The following is a 27,946-nucleotide window of genomic DNA, read 5'->3' on the forward strand; positions in this document are numbered from 1 at the left end:
TATCTGAGAAATATTTTTTTTTCTAAATTTACTCTACGTTTCTTAAAAATGTAAACATCTGATAGAGACTTCTAGCTGCAGATTCCTTACTTTTGAATTTCCCAGGTGTCAGGCTGGATCCGGAAACTTTTAATAAGCAAAAGCCGTTGCACACGCTGTCGGGTGGCTCCATTTGGCTCTGCGTGACGTCGTCGGCAGTGTCGGTTATGACATTGCGGTGCCTATAAAGATGCCACCCAGGCGTCTGTTCTTTTCTTTCTGCGCCAGTTAAGCACTGATCCGGGAAGAGCTACCCCTCTGCTGATTTTTGGCAGGTTTTTTCTCGACGTTTGTTGAATTCAGAAATTATTTCCACTTTGTGTGCGAGGGATGTGTTTGAGGAAGACAGGTTTCAAGCCGTGCGGTACCTGCCACCGCCTAATGTCGGTCACTGATCCCCACCTCGTCTGTCTCTGGTGTCTCGAGGGCGACCACTACTCAAAGTCGTGCTCTGAAGGCCTTGAGGGAGTGGTCGATGAAGCTCCTTTCGGCCCGGCAGTTGACACCGTCCGGCGAGACTTCACAGTGGTCCCGATCCTGATTGAAGAAGAGGAGGTCACGGGACTGCTCCCAAAGCCCTAAGTCATCTTCTTCCCACTCGAGGTCCTCGGGACACTTGGGGAAGAGGCATAAGAAGAAGAAGTAGTCGAAACGAATTTCGTCTTCACCTGGGCTGTCGTCCGTCGATGAGAGAGGTAAGGAGCACTGACGCTCTAGGCATGGTTCTGCAGAGCCAGAGCAAGAGTTGACCTTGCGCCTCACCTGCTTTTGGGGAACAAAATTGACTCCCACTCAAATAGAAGATTTTTACGAGGCCATGCGCTGCGTATTTGAGTGGAACAACCCCGCTGGTGAGCCCTCTGGCCACGCAGAGTCTGAAGGGGCCTCATAGGGTTTGACACATTCTTCTCTGGCCACGGCACCTGTGGGAACTCAAGTATCCGATCTGGGTTGAAGCCGGTCGTGCCCCCGCGACCTCCACCGGCGTCGGACCCGAAGTTGATCATTGCTGCGCCGCTGGTCCCCATCGGCAGCACCAGCCCCATCCTCATCCCTGACGAGTCTTAACCGGAACAATGTTGCTTGACTCTGATTCCGACGCCTTTTGAACCCAGAGGTTCTCTTCCAGGGGATACTCACCAATAGTCATAAGCACTGAATAATCCCCGCCCACGTGCGGGACCCCGTAGCATATAAAAAAATACATATATATAAGTGTATGTTTGGAGCGACGAGTTCATAGTACTTCCAAACACACACATATATACATGTATACACATATAAACATGCAGCCTATAATAGATCCAATAGACTGAAACACCAAAAGTTACATGGATTTCTACTACAAGAAAATAATATCACATGTAAATAGTGCAAGATAGAACATATACTGCAGTAGTGTTCAACAACAATCATTTATTTTCATAAAGAAAAACAGGTAATTGCAGGCAATTTGTTCTTAGGCTGCATAGATGAATAATCATGACCATATAACAAAAAACTGGCACCTTGCCTTTACGGCTTCAAAGAACCTGGACACCTTGCCTTTAAGACCTCCAGGAGCCCCCTGCTCCCATCATGCACCACAGGTGACAGTTAGGTCAGTTCTTTTTTTCCCGCTCAGAAATTGATTTTCTTCTACTTTATTCGACATTTTTCTTGGCTGGTATTCGTTTCTAACTATTTTCTGACATTTTTACTATCTTTCAGAAATGTCAGCTTTGTTTAACAAATGTCCTTCCTATGGGAAGAAAATGGTGAAATCTGACCCTCACTCTGTGTGTATTGTGTGTTTGCCATCCTCACACAATCCACAGAAGTGTACTACTGTCTACAATTTTCAAAAAGAACTCTGCGTGACAGAGAAAAGATCAGACTTCATGCGTCGATGGAGAGAGGAAAAACCAAAAGTGACTTTGAGTCTCATACCAAGAAGCCCTCCTCTCATGGACAGCACAAGAGGGGTAGATCTGCTTCCCCAGCTTCCAGACGAAAGCAGATTCCAGAGTGCTCGCCGTCGGCGTCAAAATCGGCGTCAGGAAAGCGAGTAAGTTATTCTACGACGTCGAAGGATAGATCGCCGTCGAAGAGACGAGATCCGTCGTCTACGAAAAGTAAGTCGACGTCGAGGCATACTTCGGGCTCGAAGTAGGTGGGTGAAATCAAATCTAAGTCGACGTCGAAACATCCGTCGATTACGAGACACCGGTCGACGTCGAGGTCTCCGCCTCCTTCTCGAAGGTCGGTGTCGAGAGGATCGACGACAAAGAATCCCTCTACGACCCACAGACGGTCGACGTGGAGGGCACGATCGGCGACGAAGAAGTCAAAGTCAAAGACACCACATACCTGTCGATGTTCAACGCCGAGGAGACCGTCACGGTCGCCGTCGAGGAGACTGACGTCGAGGGCATCATCGCAGAGACACCAATCTGCAAGTGTGTCTCCACAGCGGTCAACGTCGGTGGTGGCCTTATCTGGGTCGAAGTCGAGGCAACATTTAACGTCGAGAGAGAGGATTGTTGCCACTGCAGGAGACGCACCAGAAAAACCAAGATCGATGTTAAGAACACAGCGGTCGACGGAATCAACATTATACAAGTCACACCGGAGGGATCTCCGGCTCCAAGAGAAAAGTCTCCTAATCCCTTATCTCAACGATGGCTTGAAAGTATACGGCATTGGAAAATGCAACCTAGAGTTCAGGGCGCGTGATTCTCCAAGTCTCTATCGCCACCCAGAGTCTCTGGGGGACCTCCTCCACGAAGGTCTCGATCACCTGTGGAAAGGCGTTCAAGATCAATAGGGCGATCAAGATCTCGCCTTTCTCCTACTCCTAAAAGAAGACGTAGATCTCCATCTTCAACTACGTCAACAAGATCTTCCATTAGAGATTACTCTCCTACTCTATCCACAACACCACCGTCCAGGGTGTCCCCGGTAGACAATCTCGGAACGTTTAATGAAGTCCTTTGCAGGGTGCCAACAAACTAAATATCACTATGTTTACACCTCCAGTTTCAACGTCCGTCATCTTTGAAACTTTACATCATAGGTCTTCTGCAAAGCATCTGCTACCTTTGGTGCCAGGTCTGCTACAACCAGCAATGCAGACCTTCCTCACCCCGGCCACGGTGGGTTCGGTTTCCACATGGATATCCAAGAAATATAAGGCCCCAGAGCAGGACCCGTTTTTTTCTTCGCGCAGTCCCACCTCCAGACTCCGTGATAGTGGCTGCAGCCAAGAAAGCACATTTGGCTACATCTTCTTCTACTGCTCCACCAGAGAAGGACAGCAAAAATATGGATTCTCTGGGCAAACGAATGTGCAATACATCGGCTTTGTTGATGAAGGTGGCTAGTGCTTCCGCTTTGCTGGGTCGGTACGATTGAGCTCTCTGGGATTCTTTGGCGAGATTGACAGAGAAGCTGCCAAATGAACATCAGCAGGACTTCCAGGAGATATTACAAGAAGGCGGACTGGTAGCTAATCAGATTATCAGTGCAGCTGCAGATGCATCTGACTTGGCGGACCATGGATGCTCGCATGGCATCTGCTCAAGGAGATCGGCATGGCTTCGCCTTATAGGGCTAAAACCTGATGCACAAAGAAGGATCACAAACCTTCCATTCAACGGATCCTCTCTGTTCGGCTCCCATGCAAACGATGAAATATCCAAGATGAAGAATGACTTGGACACTTTGAAAGCTGTTGGCTCAGAAAAGCGGAAAGAGTTTAGGCGTAGATTCCGACCTATGATCGGCGCTCTTCTCAACAGAGGGTTCAAACCCCTCATTGGAACACACAAAACCAGGGTCAAGGTCAATCCAGGTCCTATTACCAACAAAGAAAATCTGGACGAGGGAGAGGATCTACAAAACAGCAACCTAACGCTTCTAAGCAATCAGCAAAGCAATGAGGGATGGCTTCCTCCATGCCCGTTGACCACTCCGGTGGGAGGAAGTGTTACGTTACACCTGGAGGAGTGGAAGAAATTAACAAAGGACAAGTGGGTTTTGAATATTGTGCAGAATGGCTATCTACTCAAGTTCAAATCCCCACCACCATCAGTTCCTCCACAACAAAGGCCTCTTCAAAAACACCAGTTGTTACAAGCAGAAGTAAACGTTCTCCTACACAAACATGCCATAGAAAGGGTCCCTATTCCACAAAGGATGCAGGGGATTTATTCTCGCTATTTTCTGGTTCAGAAAAGAGGTCCTACCAGAGAATACAGACCAATACTCGACTTAAGACTGCTGAACAAGTACATTCCCAAAGAGAAGTTTTGAATGTTGGCTTTACATCCAATATTCCCTCAGCTTCTCCAGGGAGATTGGATGTGTGCAATAGACTTGCAGGATGTTTACTTTCATATTCCAGTGTCCATAAAACATTGCAAGTTTCTACGATTTCAAGTGTCTGCCCAACATTTTGAGTTCAAGATTCTCCCGTTAGGGCTCGAATCAGCCCCCCGAACGTTTTCCAAGTGCATGGCAGTGGTGGCAGCCTTTCTTCGCAAGCAAAGGATATTCATATATCCCTATCTAGACGACTGGCTTCTGAAGAGCTTGTCACCTGCTCTGCTTCAGAGTCATCTCTCGTACTGTCTGCAACTACTACACAGGTTGGTCCTTCATGTAAACTACAAGAAATCCATCTTCAACCCATCTCAGAAAATCCACTATCTGGGTGCCTTACTGGATACCACAGAAGCAAGCGTGTGTCCTTCGGAGGAGAGGTTATCCTCAATTCATGAGAAATGCCGCAACCTTCTTCTCACACAGTATCCCACAGTCAGGCTGGTGTCCTCACTTCTGGGATCATGGCATCATGCATCTTCATCGTACCAAATGCCAGGCTAAACATGCGTCCTTTGCAGCAATCTCTGGAAGACCTATGGATGCAAGTGTCAGGGCGCTGGGAGGATCAGCTACTTCTCACCCAATCGGCCAAGGAATCCATCAAATGGTGGATGAAGAGATCCAATCTGATGAAAGGAGTTCCCTTTCACCTGGAACCTTCTACACAAACAATAGTCGCGGATGCTTCACTCCAGGGATGGGGTGCTCACATGGGGTGTCCTTCAAGTTCAAGGCCTGTGGTCGGAGACAGAACAATCTTACCATATCAATCTCTTAGAGTTGAGGGCAGTGCACTTGGCTCTCAAATCACTGTACCATTCACTTCAATCTCAGTACCTTCTGATTCAAACGGACAACATGACCACCATGCATTACTTGAACAAACAGGGGTGTACCCAATCGAGGCCTCTTTCTCTAGAGTCTCAAACCATCTGGAAGTGGCTTCTTGCAAGAGACTTGAACATTCTCGCAATGCATCTCCCTGGGACTCTCAACGTCCAGCCGGACGCCTTGAGCAGAGAATACTTCAAAGCTCACGACTGGTCGCTCAACGACAAAGTCATCCAAAGCGTGGTTTGCAGGCGCGGTAAACGTAAAATGCCCCGTCTTCGTATCCAGGTTTCCCCAACCAGGATCTCGGGCAATGCCCTTTTGATAAATTTGTCTCAGACGTTACTGTACGCCTTTCCGCCAATTCTGTTGATTCCCACCGTGATCAACAAGTTTTACAGGACCAACTCCAGAATGATTTTGATAGCTCTGGAATGGCCGCGTCAGTGGTGGTATCCAGATCTCCTGCAGCTATCAGAAGTCCCGCACAGGAGGTTACCATGCCGTCCAGATCTCCTATCCAAGAACGAAGGGAGGTGTCTATCCACCCTACGGTTGATGGCATGGCTCCCGAAGTCCTTCAATACAGACATCTAGACTTGACTCCAGAATGTATAAACATTCTTAAAGAGGCTAAGAGGCCTTCCACTAGGCAGTCCTATACTTTTAAGTGGAAGAGGTTTTACTTATGGTGCACGTACAATGGACATGACCCCGTCCGAGGTCAGGAACAGGTGTTTTTACCATATTTATTGCATTTGGCCAAATCTGGTCTGACATTTTCTTCTATTAAGGTGCATCTTGTGGCTATAACAGCGTATAGAAAACCACCTAATAAAATTTCCTTCTTCAAAATCCCAGTGGTCAAAGATTTTCTCGAGGGATTAAGAAAGGTTTACCCTCCAGTTAGAGCTCCTTCACCACCTTGGGAGCTCAACATTGTATTAACAAAATTGATGGGTACTCCTTTCGAGCCTATTCATAGAGCTTCTTTACAACATTTGACATGTAAAGCTGCGTTTCTCGTGGCTATCACCTCTGCTTGCAGAGTAAGTGAGATCCAGGCACTATGCTGTAAAGAGCCCTATACTGTTTTTCATGCAAACAGAGTGGTTTTAAGAACGCAGCCGAGTTTTTTACCCAAAGTAGTCTCGGATTTCCATATCAACCATACAATCACTCTCCCCACTTTCTTTCCGAATCCTTCAAATTCTCCGGAAATGTCCCTCCACTCTTTGGATCTTAAGAGGGTTTGGAAATTTTACTATCACAAAACAAAAAGCTTGAGGAAAACGGACTGACTGTTTATAAACTATGGGTCCATAAATACTGGTTCTGCTGCTTAGAAAAGGTCTATCTCTAGGTGGATAGTATCTTGTATATCCTTGTCTTATCAATTGGTCAAGAGAGTCCTTCCTGGCAAGCCTAAGGCCCGTTCCACCAGGGGAAAGGCTTCTACCACAGCTCTTCTCAGAAACATTCCTATGGCAGAGATTTGTAAAGCAGCCACATGCGCTCAGTGCATACTTTCACGTGCCATTACTGTCTGGACTCTGATACACAGGCGGATGCCCAAGTCGGGCAAGCCTCACTGAGAAATCTGTTTGGATAATTACTTGTTAGATGCAATGTTAAAAATTCTTATGACTGTTTGCTCATCCGCGAGGAAGTGGGTATGGGCTTGCTACTCTAGTCAGTGCTTATGACTATTGATGCGTATCCCCTGGAAGAGAAGGATAAGATAATTACCTGTAATCCTAGTTCTCTTCCAGAGGTATACTCATCAAAGTCATAAGCAACCCTCCCGCCTCCCCGGATGAGCATTAACAGTATGATGATGTGTTATTTGCATCTGATATCCTGGTTTACTACATGTTAGTACGCCGTACAAAAATAACTGACCTAACTGTCACCTGTGGTGAATGATGGGAGCAGGGGGCTCCTGGAGGTCTTAAAGGCACGGCGTCCAGGTTCTCTGAAGCCTTAAAGGCAAGGTGCCAGTTTTTTGTTATATGGTGATGAATATTCATCTATGCAGCCTAAGAACAAATTGCCTGCAATTACCTGTTTTTCTTTGTTGAACACTACTGCAGTATATGTTTTATCTTGCACTATTTACATGTGATATTATTTTCTTATAGTAGAAATCCATATAATTTTTGGCATTTCAGTCTATTGGATCTATTATAGGCTGCCTATTTATATGTGTATACATGTATGTATGTATGTTTTTGGAAGTACTATGTACTTGTGGGTCCAAACATACACATACATATGTATTTTTGTATATGCTCCTGGGTCCCGCACGTGGGCAGGGATTATTCAGTGCTTATGACTTCGATGAGTATACCCCTGGAAGAGAACTAGGATTTGTTAAGTAACTTATCCTTCTTTGTTATCGTCTTAGTAGTTTGAAGATGTGCTAGGCTCAGGAGAGGAATGGGAGGGGTCTGTGGACCCTTTGGAACACCAGGATGTCTCTGTGGAGAACTTGGACTGGTATCGGGAACTTGAGGTGGCCAGTGGACTGGACACTTCCCCAGATACTGGCATGCTTTCTCCGCCAACAGTGGCTATGGAGGAGGGGGCATCCTATGCCATGGTGGTAAAGAGGGCAGCTGAGGTCCTTGGACTAGAACTGCCTTCCGTGTAGGACAGGACTAACCTCCTGACTGAGGTGCTTCAACCAGGCTTCCACTTCCGAATCCCTTGTGCCCTTTAATGAGGCACTTACGGATGTCCTTCTAGGCATGTGGTCCAAGCCCAGCACAGGGGCTCCTGTGAATAGGACGATTGCACACCGGCATTGCCCAGCTCCGGGTGACGCAGAGTTCCTCAGCCAACACCCCACCCCAGAAGGTTTGGTGGTGCAGGCCTCTACGTCACAGGACGCCTTCCCTTCCGCCCCTCCAGATAGGGAATCCAAGAGGCTGGACTCATTTGGAGAAAAGTAATTTTTTTCCTTCAGCCTGGCATTTCGGTCGGTGAATACCACATGCTTATTGAGCCGTTTCTCCTATTCCCTTTCGGAGACGGTTGTGCAAGTGCTGCCACAGGTCCCGGAGGAGGCCTTGGCTGTGCTCTCGCAAGCAGTTAAGGATGGGAGAGATGCAGCAAAATTCACCATATGGTGTGGCCTAGATACGACTGATACACTGGGCGGATCTATTTCAACTGTGGCTTTGAGACGCCATGCCTGGCTTAGAACAACTGGCTTCTTGGGCGATGTCAAAGCCAATCTGATGGACATGCCCTTTGATGTAACCTGTCTTTTTGGGGAAAAGGCAGACTCTGCCCTGGTCAGGTTCAAGGACTCTCGATCATTTGGCCTCTCCTCCACTCCTCGTGGCCAGTCTTCCTTTTGTCCCTTTCATGGCAACAAAAGGGATTTCCAGCCGCGTCAGTCCTGTCCCAGCCAATGTCGTGCACAGACTGCCCAATCCGTGCAAGGACATAGACGCAGTGCATCCCAATCCAGGAATGGAGGCCAGAAGTCATCGGCCACACTGCACCCAGCAGCCACAGCCTCCAAGCACTCCTAGGCAAACTCTGCAGGACCACACTACTCCAGTTGGTGGGAGATCCTCATCATCTCCCCCACTGGAGATCTATAACATCGGACACAGGGGTCTTGCAGATCGTCCAGGAGGGCTATTCTCTGCCTTTCCTCTTTTCCTCCTCTCATTCTGCCAAATCAGGAACGGCTGACAGAGTATCATTTATGGTTGCCCCAAGAGGAAGTTACAGCTCTCTTGGCCAATGGAGCTATAGAAAGAGTACGGTTTCAGTAGACAGTGGCTGTTATTCCCTCTACTTTATGATTCCAATGAAGGGGAAAGGGTTGCAGCCCATTTTGTATCTTCGGACTGTCCATCTCTTCCTCAAGAAGAAGTAGTTCAAGATGCTCACTCTGACTCAGGTCTTGTCTGCCCTAGACCAAGAAGACAGCATGGTAGCATTGGGCCTGCAGGATGCATATTTACACATCCCCATCCTGCCGGGCCATAGGCGTTACCTGCGGTTCAAGGTAGGCCACGAGCACTTTCAGTTTACCGTGCTCCCCTTTGGCCTTACCAAGGTGATGGCAGTGGTCGCAGCTCTGCTGCGCAGGTTAGGGGTGTCAGTCTTCCCCTACCTCGACGACTGGCTGTTGAAGGCGTCCTCGCCCCAGTCAGTAGTCTCCCACCTTCAGACTACGGCAGACATCCTGCATTCGCTGGGGTTCTCTATTAACGTGCCAAAGTCACACCTGACTCCTTCTCAGACGCTTCATTCCATTGGGGCAGTTCTGGAAACAGTGCATTTCAGGCCTATCCTCCCGAGTGGCGAGTCCAGGATATTCAGGTTATTATTCCGATGTTTCAGCCTTTATCTTGGATTTTGGTGAGAATAACTCTGCGGCTGTTGGGCCTTATGGCCTCCTGCATCCTGTTGGTAAAGCATGCCAGGTGGCGAATGCTGGCTCTGCAGTGGGACCTGAAGTTCCAGTGGGCTCAGCAACGAGGAAATCTCACCGACATGGTCTAGATCTCGGAGGGAACTGCAAGAGATATGCAGTGGTGGTTGACAAACAGCGATTGGGTCAATGGCAGACCCCTCTCCCTTCCCCAACCATATCTCTCAGTCATGACACATGCGTCACTTCTGGGATGGGGCGGCTATTTGGGAGAGGTGGAGATCAGGGGACACTGGTCTCCGGCGGAGACAGAGCTCCACATAAATTTGTTGGAGCTCCGGGTGATTTGTTTGGCATTGAAGGCATTTCTTCCCTCTGTCAAGGGGCAGCTAGTGCAAGTGTTCACGGACAACACTACCGCCAGGTGGTACTGCCACAAGCAGGACGGGGTGGGGTCATGGCCCCTCTGACGGGAGGCCTTGCTTCTCTGGACATGGCTGGAACAGCAAGGCATAACCCTGGTGGTTCAACATCTGGCAGGATCTCTGAACTCTAGGGTGGACGAACTCCGCCGTCGATGCCTAGTGGATCACGAATGGCGTCTCCAGTCGGAGGTGGCGCTAGGTATCTTTCATCAGTGGGTAGAACCTTGGTTAGATTTGTTTGGCTCTGAAGAGAACCTGCATTGTCAGTAGTTCTGCGTGCTTGAATTTCCAAGGCAGCTATCGCTCGGCAACGCCTTTCGACGCTAGTGGAGCTGAGGCCTGCTGTACGCCTTTCTGCCCATACAACTCCTGCCCAGGGTTCTGAAGAAGATCCGGAGCGACTGGGCCCAAGTAATCCTTGTTGCTCCGGACTGGGCAAGGAGAGTCTGGTATATAGAGCTTCTACAAATGAACATCGATCCTCCGATCAGGCTGCCCCTTTGGGAGGATCTTCTGTTGCAGCAGCAGGAAAGCGTTCTCCACCCGAACCTGTCAACTCTGCGCCTCCATGGGTAGAGAATGAGCAGCAACAGTTGATAGCTTTTGACCTTCCTTCCAAAGTCTGGAATGTTATTTTGGCGGCCAGGCGGCCCTCCACTAAGACTGTCTACTCCTGCCATTGGCAGAAATTTGTATTATGCTTTACAGAAAGGTCGATTGATCCTCTTTCTGCTTCTCTTTCTACTGTCCTTTTGTTCATTCTGACCTTTGCCCAACTGGGCTCTGCTTTTGGGACTCTCAAGTGTTACCTTTCTGCTCTGTCTGCTTTTTTGCTGCTGCCAGACCAGCTCTCTCTCTTCAAATCTCCCATTGTACATAGATTTCTGAAAGGGCTGGCTCACCTGTTTCCACCTACGCCCTTTGTTATGCCGCAGTGGGACCTTAATTTGGTCCTCACCTACCTGATGTGCACTCCTTTTGAGCTTTTACACAGTTGTCCCCTCCGGATGTTGAGCATTAAGACAGCCTTCTTTGTGGCAATTACATCGGCCCGGAGGGTGAGTGAGCTGCAGGTGTTATCTTGCTCGCCTCCTTATCTTATGTCCTGAACGGACAAGGTGGTGTTTTGCTCCCGGTCATCCTTTTTGCCAAAGGTTGTGACCCCTTTCAATCTGGGTCAATCCATCACACTGCCCACCTTCTTTTCTCCCTCCCATCCTTCTAAGGAAAAGGAGTGTCTCCACCAGCTGGACCCAAACAAAGCATTGGCATTCTATCTTGACCGCACAAAAGAGTTCTAGGTGGATGACCAACTCTTTGTGGAGTACGTGGGAGCGAAGAAGGGAAGGGCAGTGCAGAAAAGGACCATCTCTCGCTGGGTCGTGCTCTATATCAAGATCTGTTTTGCCCTGGCAAAGATGCAGCCCCTTGAGGGATTAAGGGCTCATTCCACCGGGGGAAAGGCTGCGACTTTGGCCTTGGTTAGGGGTGTCCCACTCCAAGATATGTCAGGCTGCAACGTGGGCACCGTTGCACACATTTGCAAAGCACTATTGCCTGGACGGTCAGGTCCGCAGAGACTGCTATTTTGCCCACTCTGTCCTGCTGAACTTTCTAGTTTAAGATATTGGTACGCAGCCCAGTGTGTGATGGTATGACTTGGGTATCTAATTGAAATGTAAGGAACCTGAGCTAGAAGTCTCTATAAGATGAACAAGTTACTTACCTTCTGTAACGCCTTATCTGGCTCTATCTAGCTACAGATTCCTTACAGCCCCACCCATGCCGCCCCGCTTTGCGGACTAATATTGTAGGGCAAGAGTTACTGCTCTTTTCAGGGCCCTCGATTTGCACACAACTACGTCAGTCACTGCGTGGATCCGTGCGCCTGGGTGGCGCCTATAAAGGCACCGCGACGTCATAACCAACGCTGCCGACGACATCACACAGAGCCAAATGGAGTCACCCGACGGCACACACAAGGGGAATTGCTCAGCAAATGTTTCCGGATCCAGCCTGACACCTGGGAAATTCAAAGTTAAGGAATCTGCAGCTAGATAGAGTCTCTACCAGATAATGTGTTAACGAAGGTAAGTAACTTGTTCATCTTCCCTTATTTTTATCATCATCAGGAGTATTTTTCATCAGCAATGCTTACTTTTTTTGTGAAAGGCCCCTCCTGTGCGAAGAAAAAGGCTTCTACTGATCCACATAAACTATGTGTGGTCTGTGTGCCTAATTCACCTTTTGTAAACTAATGCCCCATTTGTCAAAAAATTTCAAAAAGAGCACTTAAGGACTGAGATGGAATTTGCATTAGAGGAACGCTGGAAGAGCTCCGAGCAACAGAGGAGAGGAAAAAACAAGGAAAAGTGTGGGTCTCTTTACTGCTCCAGCATCCTCCCTTGAAAAGGACACCCACAGAGGGCAATCCAGGGAGAAGAAACATAAAAAAGGTCATCATCATCATTCCAAACACTCCTGTCATTCACAGGAGCATCGTTCAGTGTTGAGACCTTTGGCACTGACTTGCTTGCAGTGGAAAGATTTGACTTTAGCTCCAATACATAAGGTACCATCTTCAACTTCATCAGTGCCAATACCAAATACGTTGATTCCAACAACAGTAAAGCCACCACCGTCCACCTCAAACCCTGCGCCTGAACAAGTCATGACTTCAGCACCTACCAGACCGATGTCGACACTCTTGTTCTCATTGACACGAAGCGCTACCATTTGTTGTCGAAACACTCTATGGCACAGTCAGCGTCATTGAAACTGTACCATATCTTGGCTCCATGCATATCACTGTCACCCTTGACGTCGAGACACTTGAGGTTGAGCAGACGTTGAGACATTTGACAGCATTAGTACAATTATTATCTTCTGGAGATGCTGTTGATCCTATAGAAGAACCTGTTGCTCCAAAGAGGACAAGGCTGATCATTTCAGCAAAAGTTCCTTTCCAGATTCCTGTTCAACTTTCGATTTGCCACCTCCTGATGCACCAACTCATTGTCAAGAGGGTTTTATACCTTTTGCTCCATTATCACCAAAAGGGTCAGCATTACCATTGGATCCACCACCAACAGAACAAACTACACGTCCTCCATGGGCTCAAGATAGACATAGAAAAGAAGATCTTGATTAACTTCTACAAGTCCATCTTCATATAGGAGATACAAGTCATACACACAAACTTCTCCTTTGTGCCTCTTCAGCTGAGGTAGTTTTAGATCAATCTATTTCTCTCCCTGTATTTGGCCCAATCCTACTTCACTAGTGGGAAGATCACTTCACTCTTTAAATTTGAAAAGAGTACTAACATTTTATTTAGACAGAACCAAGTCTATTAGTAAAAGTAACCATTTATTTATTTGTTAATTATGGTCCACTCTGGACATGGTTACTTCAGGTAAGCAAACCATAGCCTAATATATTGTATCCTGTATTACATGCTACCATCAGTTAGCGAATAAACCTTTACCTGGTAAACCAAAAGTACAATCTACCAGAGGTAAAGTGGCATCTGCTGCTGGTGCAATAATGACCCTCCTTTCTGAAATTTTAATTGGCAACTTTGAAATCCTTTCATACATTCACTAAACATTACTGTCAAGATGAGGACTCTAAAACAGATATTTTAGTGAGTCGGGCAACTTAGAGAAATGTATTCAATTAGGTTACCCTAACATACCGTTTGAAATTAACAAAATCACAGAAATTTACCAGTTATAGTTATGTCAAGTAACTATGACTCGCATCCCAGCCATGCATAGTTTTGTCCTAAATTATGTAATTTCAGATGTTGCAGTGATGTTTCACTGGTGTCATAGAACATGTCATGAGTGATGTAATTTGTGAGATAACTGCAGTGCATGGCGAGGGATTTAACGTCCCTTTAACATTTGTATTTTTTCAGTGAATTTCTACATTTAAAAAAGGTAAAGTAATAATTTATTACCATGTTTAACGTCAACCTTATGCCGTACTGCGCCTTTGGCCATCTCCAACGTGGGTTTGACCGCAACTTCTGGCCTGTAGCCAGACCCTGCACCCAACACCCCCCACAGGCAGCCAACCTCCTGCCGAGCACGGCCTTTAGTTGTGTGCAGCGTGGGATTGGCCCAGGCAGTCTGTGCCTCGCTACGTCCAGGTGGAGGCCGCATGACCAACCGCATGCTGCATGAAATGTGGGTACCCATCCCAGACACTGATGCCCAGACCCCCTTTTTGTATTTTTTTTTTAAATCATGCGAGTGAGCCAGCAAGAGCCTTCTGATCCTGTGGGACTCCTGCAGGCGTCTAGAGAGCTTGCTGGCTCCTGCGGGACACCCGCTAGATCGCGGAAATCAAAAATAAGTCTTTAAATTTAGTCCACTGAGACCATCACCTCATGTTCGGGGGGGAGTCAGGATACCCCCTACCCTGTCATCTTATACTTCTTTTTCTTTTTAATGTTCAGAAATTAGAAAAGCCCTCTTGGCCATTCAGACGGCTCTATTTCTTGATTGCACACAACCATGCGAGCTTCTCGTGAACACAACCGTCCAGATATTCAAAGTTTTTTTTAACAGTAATTTCTCAAAAACTACTGAACAAATTTACACCAAATCACAAAAAAGCACGCTTTCTGGACCATGATATAGCTTTCTGCCAAATTTGGTGCAGTTCCGTTCAGCAGTTATGTCTTTAGCACGTTTCGAAAATCCCAATGGACATTGCATGGGGAAATAGCAATTTAGGAACTCCCTTATTCAGGATTTCAGAACTTTCCAGGAATAAGCTGTGGTAAAATGAACACTTTTTGGAAAGTTTTGTGGAGATTCATCAAACTGTGCAAATGTTATTAGCAAACCAAAAAGTTCTAACTATAGCTATATTCACTGAAAAAACCATAGGTTTCACACACGTTATAGTTAGGAAATAGCATTTAAAAAACCTTGCTAATTCACTGAAAAAACCATAGGTTTCACACATGTTATAGTTAGCTGGACATTTTACTGATAAAAAACCAATGAAATTCCCCCGTTATAGTTACTGTAGGCAACTATAACTCACGCGACCGTAATCCTCTGCTGATGCTAATACTGTATTTAGACACTTATTTGCCCATATCTTCTTCCATTAAATTTTAGCTATACATATATTACAAATATTTTTTTTTCATAAAGACACATATGTCATCAGCAGAGGATTACGGTCGCGTGAGTTATAGTTGCCTACAGTAACTATAACGGGGGAATTTCATTGGTTTTTTATCAGTAAAATGTCCAGCTAACTATAACATGTGTGAAACCTATGGTTTTTTCAGTGAATTAGCAAGGTTTTTTAAATGCTATTTCCTAACTATAACGTGTGTGAAACCTATGGTTTTTTCAGTGAATTTGTACGGTTTTTTAAATGCTAAGTTACTTTACGCCATTTGTGGCGTGCGCGCCCACTTAACGCAGTTAGTTCCGTGCACGGTTTTTATCAACTTTAATAAGCCCTGTACATTTGGTGGCCTTCGGCCACCAAAAGCACAGGGGGTGAGGTCAATGTGGATAGTGTTTTTTTTATTTCGATTTTATAATTTCATGTTGCCAAAATTACGTTTTTTTTCTCTATTAATAAGCCCTGCACATTTGGTGGCCTGCGGCCACCAAAAGCACAGGGGGTGGGGTAAGTGTGGATAGTGTTTTTTTTATTTTTATTTTTTTACCGTAAGCGTACGGTAAGCTTACGGTAAGCGTACGGTAAGCGTACCCCGCGAAATCGCCGAAAAAAAAATAAAACCGTTTTTGCTCTTGGGGGATGTTTGGGGACTCCCTCAACATGACTATGTGGGAGGGAGTTGTCAAAACAGCCCTGTAACATGTTTTTGGCCATCATGTTTGATAAACAACACTCAGTGCGAGAGACAAAATGGCGGACGCCGCTTCCTGGTTTCGGCCGATTCGAATGTTTACTAAGATCTAAGAGCCAATCAGAATCGCGCTCGCGCACGCCACCGTAAGCTTACGGTAAGCGTACGGTAAGCGTACGGTAAGCGTACCGTAAGCGGGCTCAGATATATATATTGATTTAAAGGCTATTTTCTCAGAATCTACTGAACAGATTTACACCAAACCTACAAAAGGTACTTCCTTGACCTAGGGACTACCTCTCTGCCAAATTTCTAGTAATTCTGTTCAGCCGTTCGGGCTGTAGCTCGTTCTAAAGGTCCTATGGAAAAATGCATGGGAAAAACGCGTTTTGGGACCCCCCTTTTATCTCAGCCCCCGCTTGACAAATCCCCCCGAGACTTTCAGGGTAGGAGCGGAGCGTAGCGCCCCACCTATTTTGAGAAATTCGCGAGGATTCGTCGACCGGCGCCAAAGTTATTCAAAATAGAATGTTGAGGTTTTCCTATGGAAACGTGGTCCTAACTATAACTACCTACTGGCGACCGCCAGTAGGTAATATAGGTTACTTGCATTGTCATCCACAAAGTAGGCATATGATTGCTACTTTAGCATGTGTTTATGACTATCCGTGGGGATCCTACAATGCTAAAGTAAATGTTACTTCATTGTATGTATTCTTACTCCAGTCCTGAACAACCCTTCCTCCGCCTCATAAGTATATAATAATGTTTCTTTTTGGGATACTCTATCACTTTAAAAAAGAACTGAGCATCTAAGGCATTCTTCTAGTACAGTGTATGCTGTGTAATTGAAGTTCTGGCTCTCTTAAAGTAATAGTGTATATTTTGTGCAGCTAATGCACTTTTGACCTGAAAGGCATCTTTCCCGCCATTTTTCTCTGCAGTCACAGCAGGGATTTCAAATATTTTTTGTATTGAATTGCACCTTTCTACACTAATTGCTGCAATTAGGTTTAATATATTTGTCTTAATGGAGGGTGGTCCAATTTAGGACCTAGAGGCTGGGATTGGTGCATACTGTGTAGCTAGGAATACCCCCTATACCATCAATCTTGGAAACACGTCTCACCATTATTTCTCTGAACGTCAGTCAATGACTACTGGTGAATTTTGTAAATCCTGCAAACTGTACACTGTCCCAGGTTCACAATATGCAGTATTGGATGACACATGCTATCTGTGCTTATTCCAAAGGCATGGAACAATATTGCAGCTGAGGAGTCAAACTGATTTAGGACTATTCCAAAACAGACTGAAATAGGTTTCATCTCCTAATTTCACTTGGCTTTGGGCTAGCATGGGTCCTCTTTCTCAAGTTGGGTTCCGGTGGATGAAAAGAGCTAGAATATCTCTTCTTAATTTCGCTTATTGCGCTATATAAGCACTATCATCATTCATATTCTTTGATACTTTCTTTTGAGTGTGCGACCTTGAAATGCTTAGAATGAAAGACATGTTCCTTGATTTTTCATAACGGCTAACTGATAGCTCAATTTTGTTAGAAAAACCCCACTCCCACACCGGAAGGGTGGTGGTAATGGGATTTTTCCAGACATACACTGTGGTAGCTTGGCTCGAGTGGTCAGGGGTCAGGCACCGTGTTAAGCCTACGACATACCCACACAATAACCATGCGTGCATCCGTTCCAAAAACGACACTACACCTTAAAAATTATACTGAAAATATATCTCTTTATCTTCTTTTCTCTTAGTTGCTGATTAAATAAATAATAATACAATCACAGTACACAAGGCTTTTTCTTAAAAAGTGCAGGTCAAATAAATAGTAACACTTTACAGGTGCAATAAATAGGATCAGGTCAAATAAATACTGTGAAGCAATAAATACTGTGCAGGAATAAGTTAGCTCAGGACAATAAATACATCACAGGAATAACTTAGATAAATACAATAAATACAGTACCCTCAATAAATAATATCAGCCAACAATGACATTTGTAAAATCAGATCACATTTAAAATACTATGGGCTGATTTGGCCCAGTCACAGCTTGTGGTTGGGTGGATGGCCTGAGGGGTATACTCCCTGGCTTGGACAAGGCTGAGGCCTAAACTGAGGTAGATCAAGGGGGAATCTAGAGATCTGGCTCTCCCACACTACACAACCCCTCTGTATTAGTCTCAGCTCACCCCTGGCACAATCAAGCTGGTTCCAGCACCTCTCTAGCCCCTAGGATAGTCTCTCAGGGCTCCACAGGGCCTTAGGCGCCCTCTATTCCACTTACTGCCCTTTTTATGAAGCTCCGACGCCGCTGGAGTCGTGTCGACGCCGTGAGGCGGTTCCGGTTCGATGTCGGCGGCCTCGGCGCTATGTCAGTTCTTGACGACGTCGATAGGCGGTTCCGGTTCGATGTCGGCGGCCTCGGCTCGATGTCGACCTCCGGTTCGATGACGTCGGGCAGTCTTGGCTCGATGTCGACTTCGGGCGGCTCCGGTTCGATGACGTCGGGCGGCCTTGGCTCGATGTCGACTTCCGGCGGCTCCGGAGTGCGATCTCCACTCCCGACCTCCGGTGCTCCTTTCCTCAGGTTCCGGCGACTCCGGAGTGCGATCTCCACTCCCGACCTCCGGCACGCTTCACCTCGGTCTCCGGCGACTCCGGAGGGCGGACTTCACTCCCCCGTCGACGCCGCTCACTCGACCTCGGGTGACTTCCTCCTCGACCTCTGGTACTCTCCACGACCTCCGTCGGCGCCCTCTCTCGACCTCTGGCGGCTCCGGGTACGACGTCTGCTTTCCAGTCAGCGCCGCTTCTCCACCTCGGGCTCCAGGACTCTAGGCTTCTCGACGTCGGACTTCAGGTAGTTACCAGTAACCAGGTCAGGTACTTGCTGTTCTTTACTTTTAAGGCCTGTTCCTGCTGTCCAGGTCCGTAAGATGGTTTTTCTTGCTTTTTCCCACACAGGGCTCCAGGCTGGGCTCAGTCAGTAGGGACTAGTATCAAGGGTGGGTTTATGGACCCCACTCCAGGCACAAGTTTCCACCCCTGCTGCCTCACTCCTTCCTCCTTCAGGTTTCTGCTGCTCTCTCTTCACCAGTCAGGTGCCAACTGCCAGCTCCAACTGTCAACTCTGGCTTAGCTTCCCAACATTCCAAACCGCCTCCAACTGTCACAGGGTTCCAGAATGTTGCAGAAGGTTCTAGTAGGTTCCAGTGGGTTCTGATGATGTCACAGGTGGCCACCATTTTGTGCTCCAGGCCCTCAGACAGAAGTTCCAGGGGTAGATAAAATGGCTCCCTGAATCTGCATCAATACTAAAAAGTCTGGTGGTTCCCAAAAAGGAAAAAATACTAACAGGGTTTGAGGCAAAAGTGGGACAAAATAAATAATGATGAGGAGGGACCACCCAAAGGGCTGACAGGTCTAACAAATTTCTTTTCTCTTTGTTAACGAAATAGAATCATTATAACTTGAAAATAAATCGCAAACTGACCCATCCATCTTGCATCTCTTAAAAAAGAAAAACGGTGAAGAAAAGCAATCAGTTATGCAGACATGCTTCTCAGTGAGAGACAAAAAGTATGCACTAACCCTTTAACACAGACAACTTGAGGGACTGATGGAAGGACTGTTAAGAACTTTCTATTATGCATATTATATGTTTAGTGTGTCAATTGTTGGCATTGTCATTTGACACTGCCCACATCATATTGTAGTTTATTTAACTATTTTTGAAGGATGTTTTCACTTCACTCTTGTGTTGTTTTCCTGCTGTACAGTAATAGTGATGCTGAGATGTTTTCATTGTTTAAGAATTTCTCTTCATGTACAGTCAAAATTCAGTAAAAGATATACATACATTTATTGAGACCATCTCACAGCAGCACTGTGAAGCAGTGTTTGTTTTAGTGGAGACAGGATCATGTGGATGCTACTGGACAGGCCAGATTTCATACTGATGAGAAAAATGTAACTTTTGAGGGGAAAAGCTATTTTGCAATCTGGTTCAACTGAAATCTGAGCCTAAGGGAGCTCTGACCTCCACTTCAGAGCAATATAGAGGACCAGTCTTGCTTTTCTGAGATGGTGAAAAAGATATATCTCAGTGGGGAAAAAGGTCTCAAAGAGCAGACCTTTAGTAGAGGCTGTGATTCAGAGTAAGTTAGCTTCACCACATTTATTATTGTAGGGCACATATGGCAAACTTATGTTGCAAGATACTCGTTTCTCACCAGGGCCATAAGTTGTTTCATAAATTATTCCTGCTTCCTGCATGTAAAAGTAGTAACAACGTGTTTCAGGAATGCTCGATTCTGCAAAAGACATTTTCCGGACTGGAGTTTATACAGAATGTTTTGTCTAGTGTGATGGCCAACTGTATGCCAATCACTTTTCATCCAGCAGTGGCCAAATCCTAGAAAAAACCTGTTACTAAAGTTTTTGTCACACTATCAGGAAGCTCAGAAAATCCTTGATTCCCTGGCGGTCTTTCACCCCAACAGAAGTACTTAATCTGCCCTGTTCGCAATTACAGACTCCCTCCAAATGGCTGCAGACTGTAATACCACAAGTGTCCTGGAATTATTAGACTTGTCTGCAGACTTCGACTCTAATGACGACTTTCTGATCTCCAAACTTTCCACTGTAGAATGAAAGGCACTGCACTCCTTTTTTTATTTGTTTTATTTCTTTCTAAAGAGCAGAACTTGGAGGAGTGTATTAAAAATTGAATACATATCCCCCCTTCTAAGTTATGTACTGATTCCTTAGAACTCTATAGTTTTGCCATATCTGTTAAACTTTTACCTATTAAATTAATAAAAGGTATGGCTGTGATTTCTACACCTACCCAGATAATCCAGAACTTACCTTTCGACTAAATGGCTCTACCACTTGCTAAACGTCCTTGAATAAATGTTTGTGTAACATCGAAAACTGGATGGATTCCAAATGCCTTACGATAAATATGGACAAGACTGTGACCCTTATGAATGGCAATGATCCCCTGCTTGTTCTATGTCATTTTGGCCACTTGCTCTCTGCCTTTTTCTTAAGGCAGACTTGCAGTTTTCAGCTCAGCATCAACTTGCTCCTTTCATCTTCAGGAATAAAAGCCAGTTCTTTCCCTTCTTTTTGATGACCACAAAAATCAGTGGTTGATGCCATCATTGGGTCGAGACTTGACTATTGCAGCTCTTCTTATTTTGGCATAGCCATTAAACTACAAATGGTTCAAAACAAGGCATCAGACCTATTACTGCAGCTTCCTGTTTCTCTTGAGTCCCCTCTATTCTTTCCAACCTGCAATGCTTTCCCATGCGCAAGAGTGAAATTTAAAACCCTGTGCGTGGTTCACAAATCTCTTTTTGGATTTGAATCTGATTTTCCAAATTCGAGTCTGGTCAAATACACACATATGAGAACTCTTCACTCCGCCTTTCCCAGCCTTTTAACTGTTTCCCGCTTACAAAAATCTTCAGCAGATGGAAAATTGTTCTTCATCTTAGCCACTCGGGAATAATCTGATTCCAAAGCTTAAATCCATCTCCTCCCACAAATTTTGTTTAGTTTGTGAAAAAGTTTTAAACATTTTTGTTTTCCACTTTAGGTCTGTTTCCTGCTAATCGGGCTTTCTGTAATACCTCTGTGCCAAGAGACCCTCGGATGTATGGCTGTGCTTTATAAATATCCTACATGACATTTGTCTCACCATGGCTGCTGAAAACAACATATAACTACAGAAAGGGGTTGTCCATTTTGGAGCTTTCATCTGTAACCAGTCTGGATCACAGCTCCAGACATTAAGTGATGTTCAACACTTTAGTTATCCGCCCTTTCTCTCCAAAAAGATAAAAATTAGTCTCTTGAATGCATTAGATAAGAAGGTCTGTTTTACTGTCATCACCATAAAGACAGTACATGCATTTGCTCTCCTAAAACGTTATAGTAGAACCATATGGAATTTGTTTTGAAACTTTGAAGGAGATCTTCCAGAAAAAAGAGACTATTTCCTAAAAGTGATCAAAGAGGGCTTTCCTGAGTACTGAGTAGTAGTGGCACATCTGACCACACCTCATTTCGATTTGATCATGGTGCGTTGATGTGCCACTCTTCCTCGTCAGACTTTGCTGACATAAAATTGGATGCATAGGACAAGATCCTAAACCTCCCTCTCGATGGTACTATACTATTTAGTTAAAACAAATGCAGAAATGTCTGTGAGGAAGTTTAAACATGTCCATTAGCGGCCAAGGGCGAGCCCTCAAATATATATTTTCATAATTTTGTTTTTTTCAGTGTAATTAGCTGAAGTACCTTTAAAGGAATTCTACAAACTAAAAGAATAAATTATCCTCTTTTAGTCGTGATGGTATTATTTTCATTCAATTTACAGTATGAGATTCTTTTTTTTTTTTTTTCTTTCTTTTTCTTTTCCCCTGTCCTCATATTCAGCCCATTTAAAGCCTCCCAGGCATTGGAGCGAGAAGAAAAGAGTGACACCGCCTCAGTACACTGGATTTGTAAGCTTTATCGACAGACAAGCTTACCGGTGTATCTCCTTCTCAAACACTAGCCGACGGCGATATACACTAGGGACCCAATTGCTAGGCCAGCGAGGCAATAGCAACTCATCCATTCCCTATATTTGGGAAGGAGGAGATCTGTCTAGGCAGGAAGGGCAATGAAATCATTGGACAGGGGGAAAAAAAAAAAAAAGTTAAAAGTGATTTCTGTTTGAGAGCTAGAGTTAATATTTTCTCTTTAAGGGTATACGTCATAAAGTTAACTAGAATCTTCCTGGGCTTCTGTCTTTGTGGGGATTTACGAAATGGGTCTCTATGGATCCTTTGTATATCTCGCAATAACTCCTCTTCCGATATGTCTGGACCCAGAGCTTCTTTTAGAAGGGAAACAATAAACTGCTTAATATCGCTCCCTTCTCTTTCCTCCGGAACATTAAGAAGTCGGAGGTTGTTCCTTCTACTGTTATTTTCCAGGGCCTCCATTCTCTCCGCTTGGTTAGCTTCACTGGTTTTTAAGAGCTCTATTTTATCCTCAGCTTGTCGAAGACTCGATGTTAAATTTGTAACATTGCTTTCTAGTGTTGCCGTTCTGGTATTTAGAAGGTCAATTTTTGTCTCCAGAGATTCGCAGAAACTCCTGATCTCCAACTGGTTGGCAGTTGAGGTCTGAAAACCTAATTTAATGTCCTGAGATAGTGCTCTCAGCATTTGCCCAACAGAGTACTCTGATTGTTCTTCTATTGGAAACAGAGAAGGCTCTCCATCAGGAGGTGACACAATTGTGTCATCTTGCAATTCAGTGGTATCCGATAGTACCGCTACAGCGCCCCCGGTCTGAGACATAACCCTCTGTTGAGATTGCGAGGGTTCCCCTAAGGCCAGGTTATTCTGAGCAAGATTACTTGATAGCTCCGCGGAGCTCATGACTGGAAGCTCCAAGCAGTCCTGCATTGAGCTAATAGAGGTTGGGCTTTTGGGGAGCGCCAAAATCTGGGGTAACACCTTAAAATAAGATCTCAAGGAAGGTGTTATTTTGAGAGCCCCCCCCAGTTGGCTTTTTCGTTTCTGTTTTAAAGTGTAAGCTTTACCTGCCACTGGGGTGGCTGCTGGCTCAAAGGATACAACAGGAACAGAAGGAACCGCTTCCGTTGGAGATGTGACGCCTGAAAGAACTACCGGGCTATCTGTCTGGGCAGACGACTTGCTCGTTGAACCCGTCGTCTGCTGTGATCTCCTAATAATAGCTGTAGTAGTAGTAACTGCGGTGACGATATTTTTGCGGGGTTTAACTACACTCTTTTTTACCCCCTTCCTTCTGTTTTTAAGATCTTGTTTATCCTGAGCGACTGCCTGCCCGCCCTGGCGCTTAGAACATCGGGTGGCACAGGCAGTCTGGGCTTGCTTAACATTCGCCGTTCCCCCTAGTGGGCTTACCACCTCACACACTCCTTCGGTAGTCGGCAGCTGCTCAGCTGCCTTCAGAAAGCCTGCTGTGTCTCCCTCCAGGGTGATACCTCTCACAGGAGCCGAGTTGAACGTCCTATCCCGCGTCCAGCCTCGCCTAGAGCTCTGCAGTCCGCTCCTCACTCTCTGAAACTCCCGTGACGCCCGGATCCAGCAAGGGACGCCAGAGAGAGTCGAGTGCTGCAGCGGAAGCCCGGAGGAGGAACCGCACATTGGTGAAGTGCAAGGGCTGGACGCCACGGATCAAAACAGCGGCGAGGTCAGTAACGGAGACAACAGAGGCTGCGGTAATTACAATGGCAATTATCCCCCCCTGGGGGCTGAAGGTAAAGAGAAAGAAACTCCAATCACTTCAGGATCATAATCGGCGTATAGACATCGTATTGTCAACTTCAGTAATGCCGAGCGCCAGGCACTACACAGAACGGGTGCCGCGACCGCTAGCTCACGGCCGCCATGTTTCCCCCGTCCAACTGTGGGGGACAGTATGAGATTCTTAAAGGTCTATTTAGATCTACACATATAGAAAATTGTATCCATACAACAGGCTGTATAGCGGTAATGTGTTCTTCTTTTGTGTATACAGCACTGCTTTTCTGGGAATATGCATCTTTTTTCCCAGGACAATACTACACTGACTGACGACCAGTCTCCTTAACCTGCCACTATAACCATTGATGGATGCCCTGTATTTTCTTCAGTTAGTTTACATTTCCTCTATTAGTTAATATTACTTGAAAGCTTCTAATAAACTGCCCAAGAAAATTTACAGGTGAAGTCAAGTCTTTTTTTCTAGAACCTAGTACTACAGAGTCTCCACAGTTGTTTACTTTAAGATTCCAATGGAAGACTCTTCGCCTATTCGACTTTAACCCTCAATTAATTTTTAACTTGCTGTGATTAGTATCTCAGTGCATCTACAACTCATTGAAACTCTTCAACTATAGACTGATGAATCCTTAAATGAATATACATTATTGTTTCATTAATCCAAAAATAAAATAAAATTTATTACAAACTTAGAAACCTTAAAAACACATAGTAAAAGGGATGTAGTGGTTTTGGTGCAAAGCCAGATACTAAAATAAATTGACATAGTGGGGATAATATTCCCAGTTATCTTAACCAGATTTTAATATTTTGTTATCATTAATGCTTCAAATCCTAGTTGTGTCTAAAAAACATACAAAAGACTTACTGTTAAAAGGCAATTTAAAACCTTTTTGTAATGTGAATTGCTAAAAACTGCTACACAAATTAACCCTAAACTGCAAAGGGTCTCTTCTGTGTACATTTCTGTCTTGATGGCAGATTGGGTGTGATTCCACCTTGCAGTTTTTGAGGAGAGCAAAACTTCAAGTAGAACCTAGAATGGGTAATGCCACTGTTAAACTACCAAAGTAACTTTCTACTCCCTAACCCAAAAAAGTATTATTCAGATAGCATACAAATATAGGTGGTTGGGGCTTATCAAGACGGTTTTCGAACAGCTAATGCAGCAAATTCACAAGAAGAATATCCATGGTGGAGTCTAATTTGTTTAAATCTATTGGTCATTTTCTGCAGTTTTCATTCAGACTGTGTTTTTATGGCTTCCTATTTATCAAACTGCAATTAACAATCTTGGGTAGATGTAAAAAAATCACATAAAATCATAAACAAGAATGAACAGTAAATAAAAAAAAAATTGATTCATTATACGCTAACAATGGTACTCTATTTTAACCTTCAGGGAGTTTATTTAGGGATTTTTGTTGTCTCATAATATTGAATTCCTTTTTTCATTGCATACTACTTTTGAAGTTGAGTCATTAAGAAGTTTGGTCTTTTTGATTTAGGAACTGATGGTTCACATTTTTTTAATGTGATCTAATATATGGTATGCACATGCCTTAATATAATAGTTCAACAGGATTGTAGAACAGATAATCATGAGGATGTTGTCTTTATCGGTGGAGTAGTTTTCAAACAATATAATTTCAAAATTGTCATCAAACGTAAAAACTGTAGTGTACAATAATTAGGAGGTTTCTTGTGGGAAAATAAGCTATTGTAACCTGTTGCCAAAGCATTATCCCACTCTGCATGCTCTCCTCAGTAACCTTTTGCAAATGTGACCTTCCATATTCTTCTTTTCTTTTTTCTCTCGTTTGCTTTCTAACTTCCAATTCAGCAGCCAGTTTTTGATGATGATGATCCTGACAAGGAACAGAGAATAAAGGAACTTGAGCTCCTTCTTATGTCAGCCGAGAATGAAGTCAGAAGAAAGCGGGTGTCATCTGTAAGGACATTTAGTGTTTCTGTGCCCCTAGATTGTGTAGGATAGTGGTATTTAGTTGTTGTATGTTTCTCTTTTTCTCTGCTCTGTACATGCTTTGCACATCTGTCCTTTTGTTCATTATTTTGAATTTTTTTGTGCAAAGTCGGCACTTCTAATATTTATTGTATAAGCAAGTATTATTAATTTGTCAGAATGTTTTCCATCACTGAGCATCAGGTGCCTATTTTGCGCTATTTTAGTTGCACTACATGTAAAATCTAGTTACACATATAGCACCAACAATTTCAAATGTATCTTAAATGTAGGTGTTTTCAAGCAGTGCATTAAGGCTCCAGGTCAGAGCTTTCGGCTGGATAAAAAGGTTTGAAGCTGCTTTATAGAGAATTGACTTTTGCCCCTTTACTCTCATAGATAAAAAATTGAATATCCACATTATGTTCATTATAGTTCATAGTACTTCTCATCTTTACCTATGATTTATGGCTTTGCAGAATATGCTTTAATCCTTTCTTTAGTCAATTCCTGCTTTCTTTAAACCAATAGCATATTGGTATACCACTGGGGAAAGTTACCAGCTAACCTTTTGTGGAGAGGTGCCCTAACTATCATGAGTATTCCCAGAAGAGGCTTCCTTAGCTTTCTCGGACATTGGGACTAATGCTGCACCTCACAGATGAGGTTTGATAGAGTTTTTCTAGTGTTACATGTGTTTTCTTTTAGTTTGTGACTGTTGCTGCCAGTTTATGTTGGACTATCCTTTATGGGTGGGGCTAAATCTCATTAGCATGTGGTTTGTCTTCTTCCGTTTTAAAGAGAATTACAAAACAATTATGAAGTGAAAAGCACCCAAAGTTTTTGGAAGTAGTTTAGCTTATTTCTGGTAGTCCCTTCATTGTTTTTTTCTCAACAGGAAATGTTTTCCACAGCTCTGTTTGGAAGCATATATGTGCAGTCCCTCCCATGCCCGTCTCACCTCGCCCTGATACCGTATGATTTGAAATTAAATCCACAGAGATTGTATGCTGTTTTTACTGAGATACCTTTTATGATGGATAATTCCTGCAGATTTTCTACCTAATGGATTTTATGACTGATCTGGCAAAGCTCTTCTCCAGCAGCACCATATGGTGCTATGCGGTTTCAGCCATGACTCTGTCTCCTGACATGATACTGGAGTGTAATAGGCATTCGTTGGCATGCTGACTCCAGTTCTTTTTTTTCTGCACCTCATCAATGCGGGTCTGGAATTCCCTTGGTGTAAACAAATTGACCCTGCATTTAGCAAGTGACTTGTTCAAATGTCTGCTATAAGTATTTCAGGCTTCACGCATGGTCACAGATGCCGCTAGAAGATGTCTCTTGCGTTTTCATTTGACATCTCAATGTGGTGCTTTAAATCGGAGCATAATGCCATAGCAAGTGATTCTTGTGCCCATCATGCAGCCAAAAGCAATAAGTGACCAAGAGGCCAAATTGTGTTTGCCGCAGATCTGCCAGGAAATACCTAAGTGATCTCATTCGCCAAGAGATGTCACCCATGAGACAGCACGCTCTCACAGGAATTCCGGGTCAAAAACAAAAAGCACGGTAGGAAGTTAAAGCCTGTTCTTCCTCAAAAGATTGTACTGCTGCTAGGACCGTTTGGGGGACCTGTTGCTGTTCGTGGGCTCAAAATTCTTCTTTGTTGGAAATTACCATCTTTTGGGTGGTACTCCTTCAGATTTTCGCCTGAACTGTTCTTGGTGGCTTTAG

The 27,946-nt window shown here is 44.7% G+C and overlaps 1 protein-coding gene across 4 annotated transcripts in view; it reads left to right on the top strand.

Annotated features, from left to right (window-relative positions):
• The window catches only part of MYBL1 (MYB proto-oncogene like 1), a 687,544-nt gene that overhangs the window by 250,479 nt on the left and 409,119 nt on the right, over nt 1-27,946 (top strand). For 2 of the 4 annotated variants that reach the window (XM_085605513.1, XM_085605511.1), the window contains exon 8: nt 26,087-26,194. The exons of 1 other annotated variant lie outside the window; for it this stretch is intronic. In XM_085605513.1, the coding sequence (XP_085461639.1) occupies nt 26,087-26,194 (108 nt within the window). The remainder of the gene's footprint in view (nt 1-26,086; nt 26,195-27,946) is intronic. One more of the 4 variants, XM_085605512.1, reaches the window with a different exon arrangement.

This window comes from Triturus cristatus, chromosome 5_1 (genome assembly GCF_964204655.1).
Source record: "Triturus cristatus chromosome 5_1, aTriCri1.1, whole genome shotgun sequence".
Taxonomy (NCBI): Eukaryota; Metazoa; Chordata; class Amphibia; order Caudata; family Salamandridae; genus Triturus; species Triturus cristatus.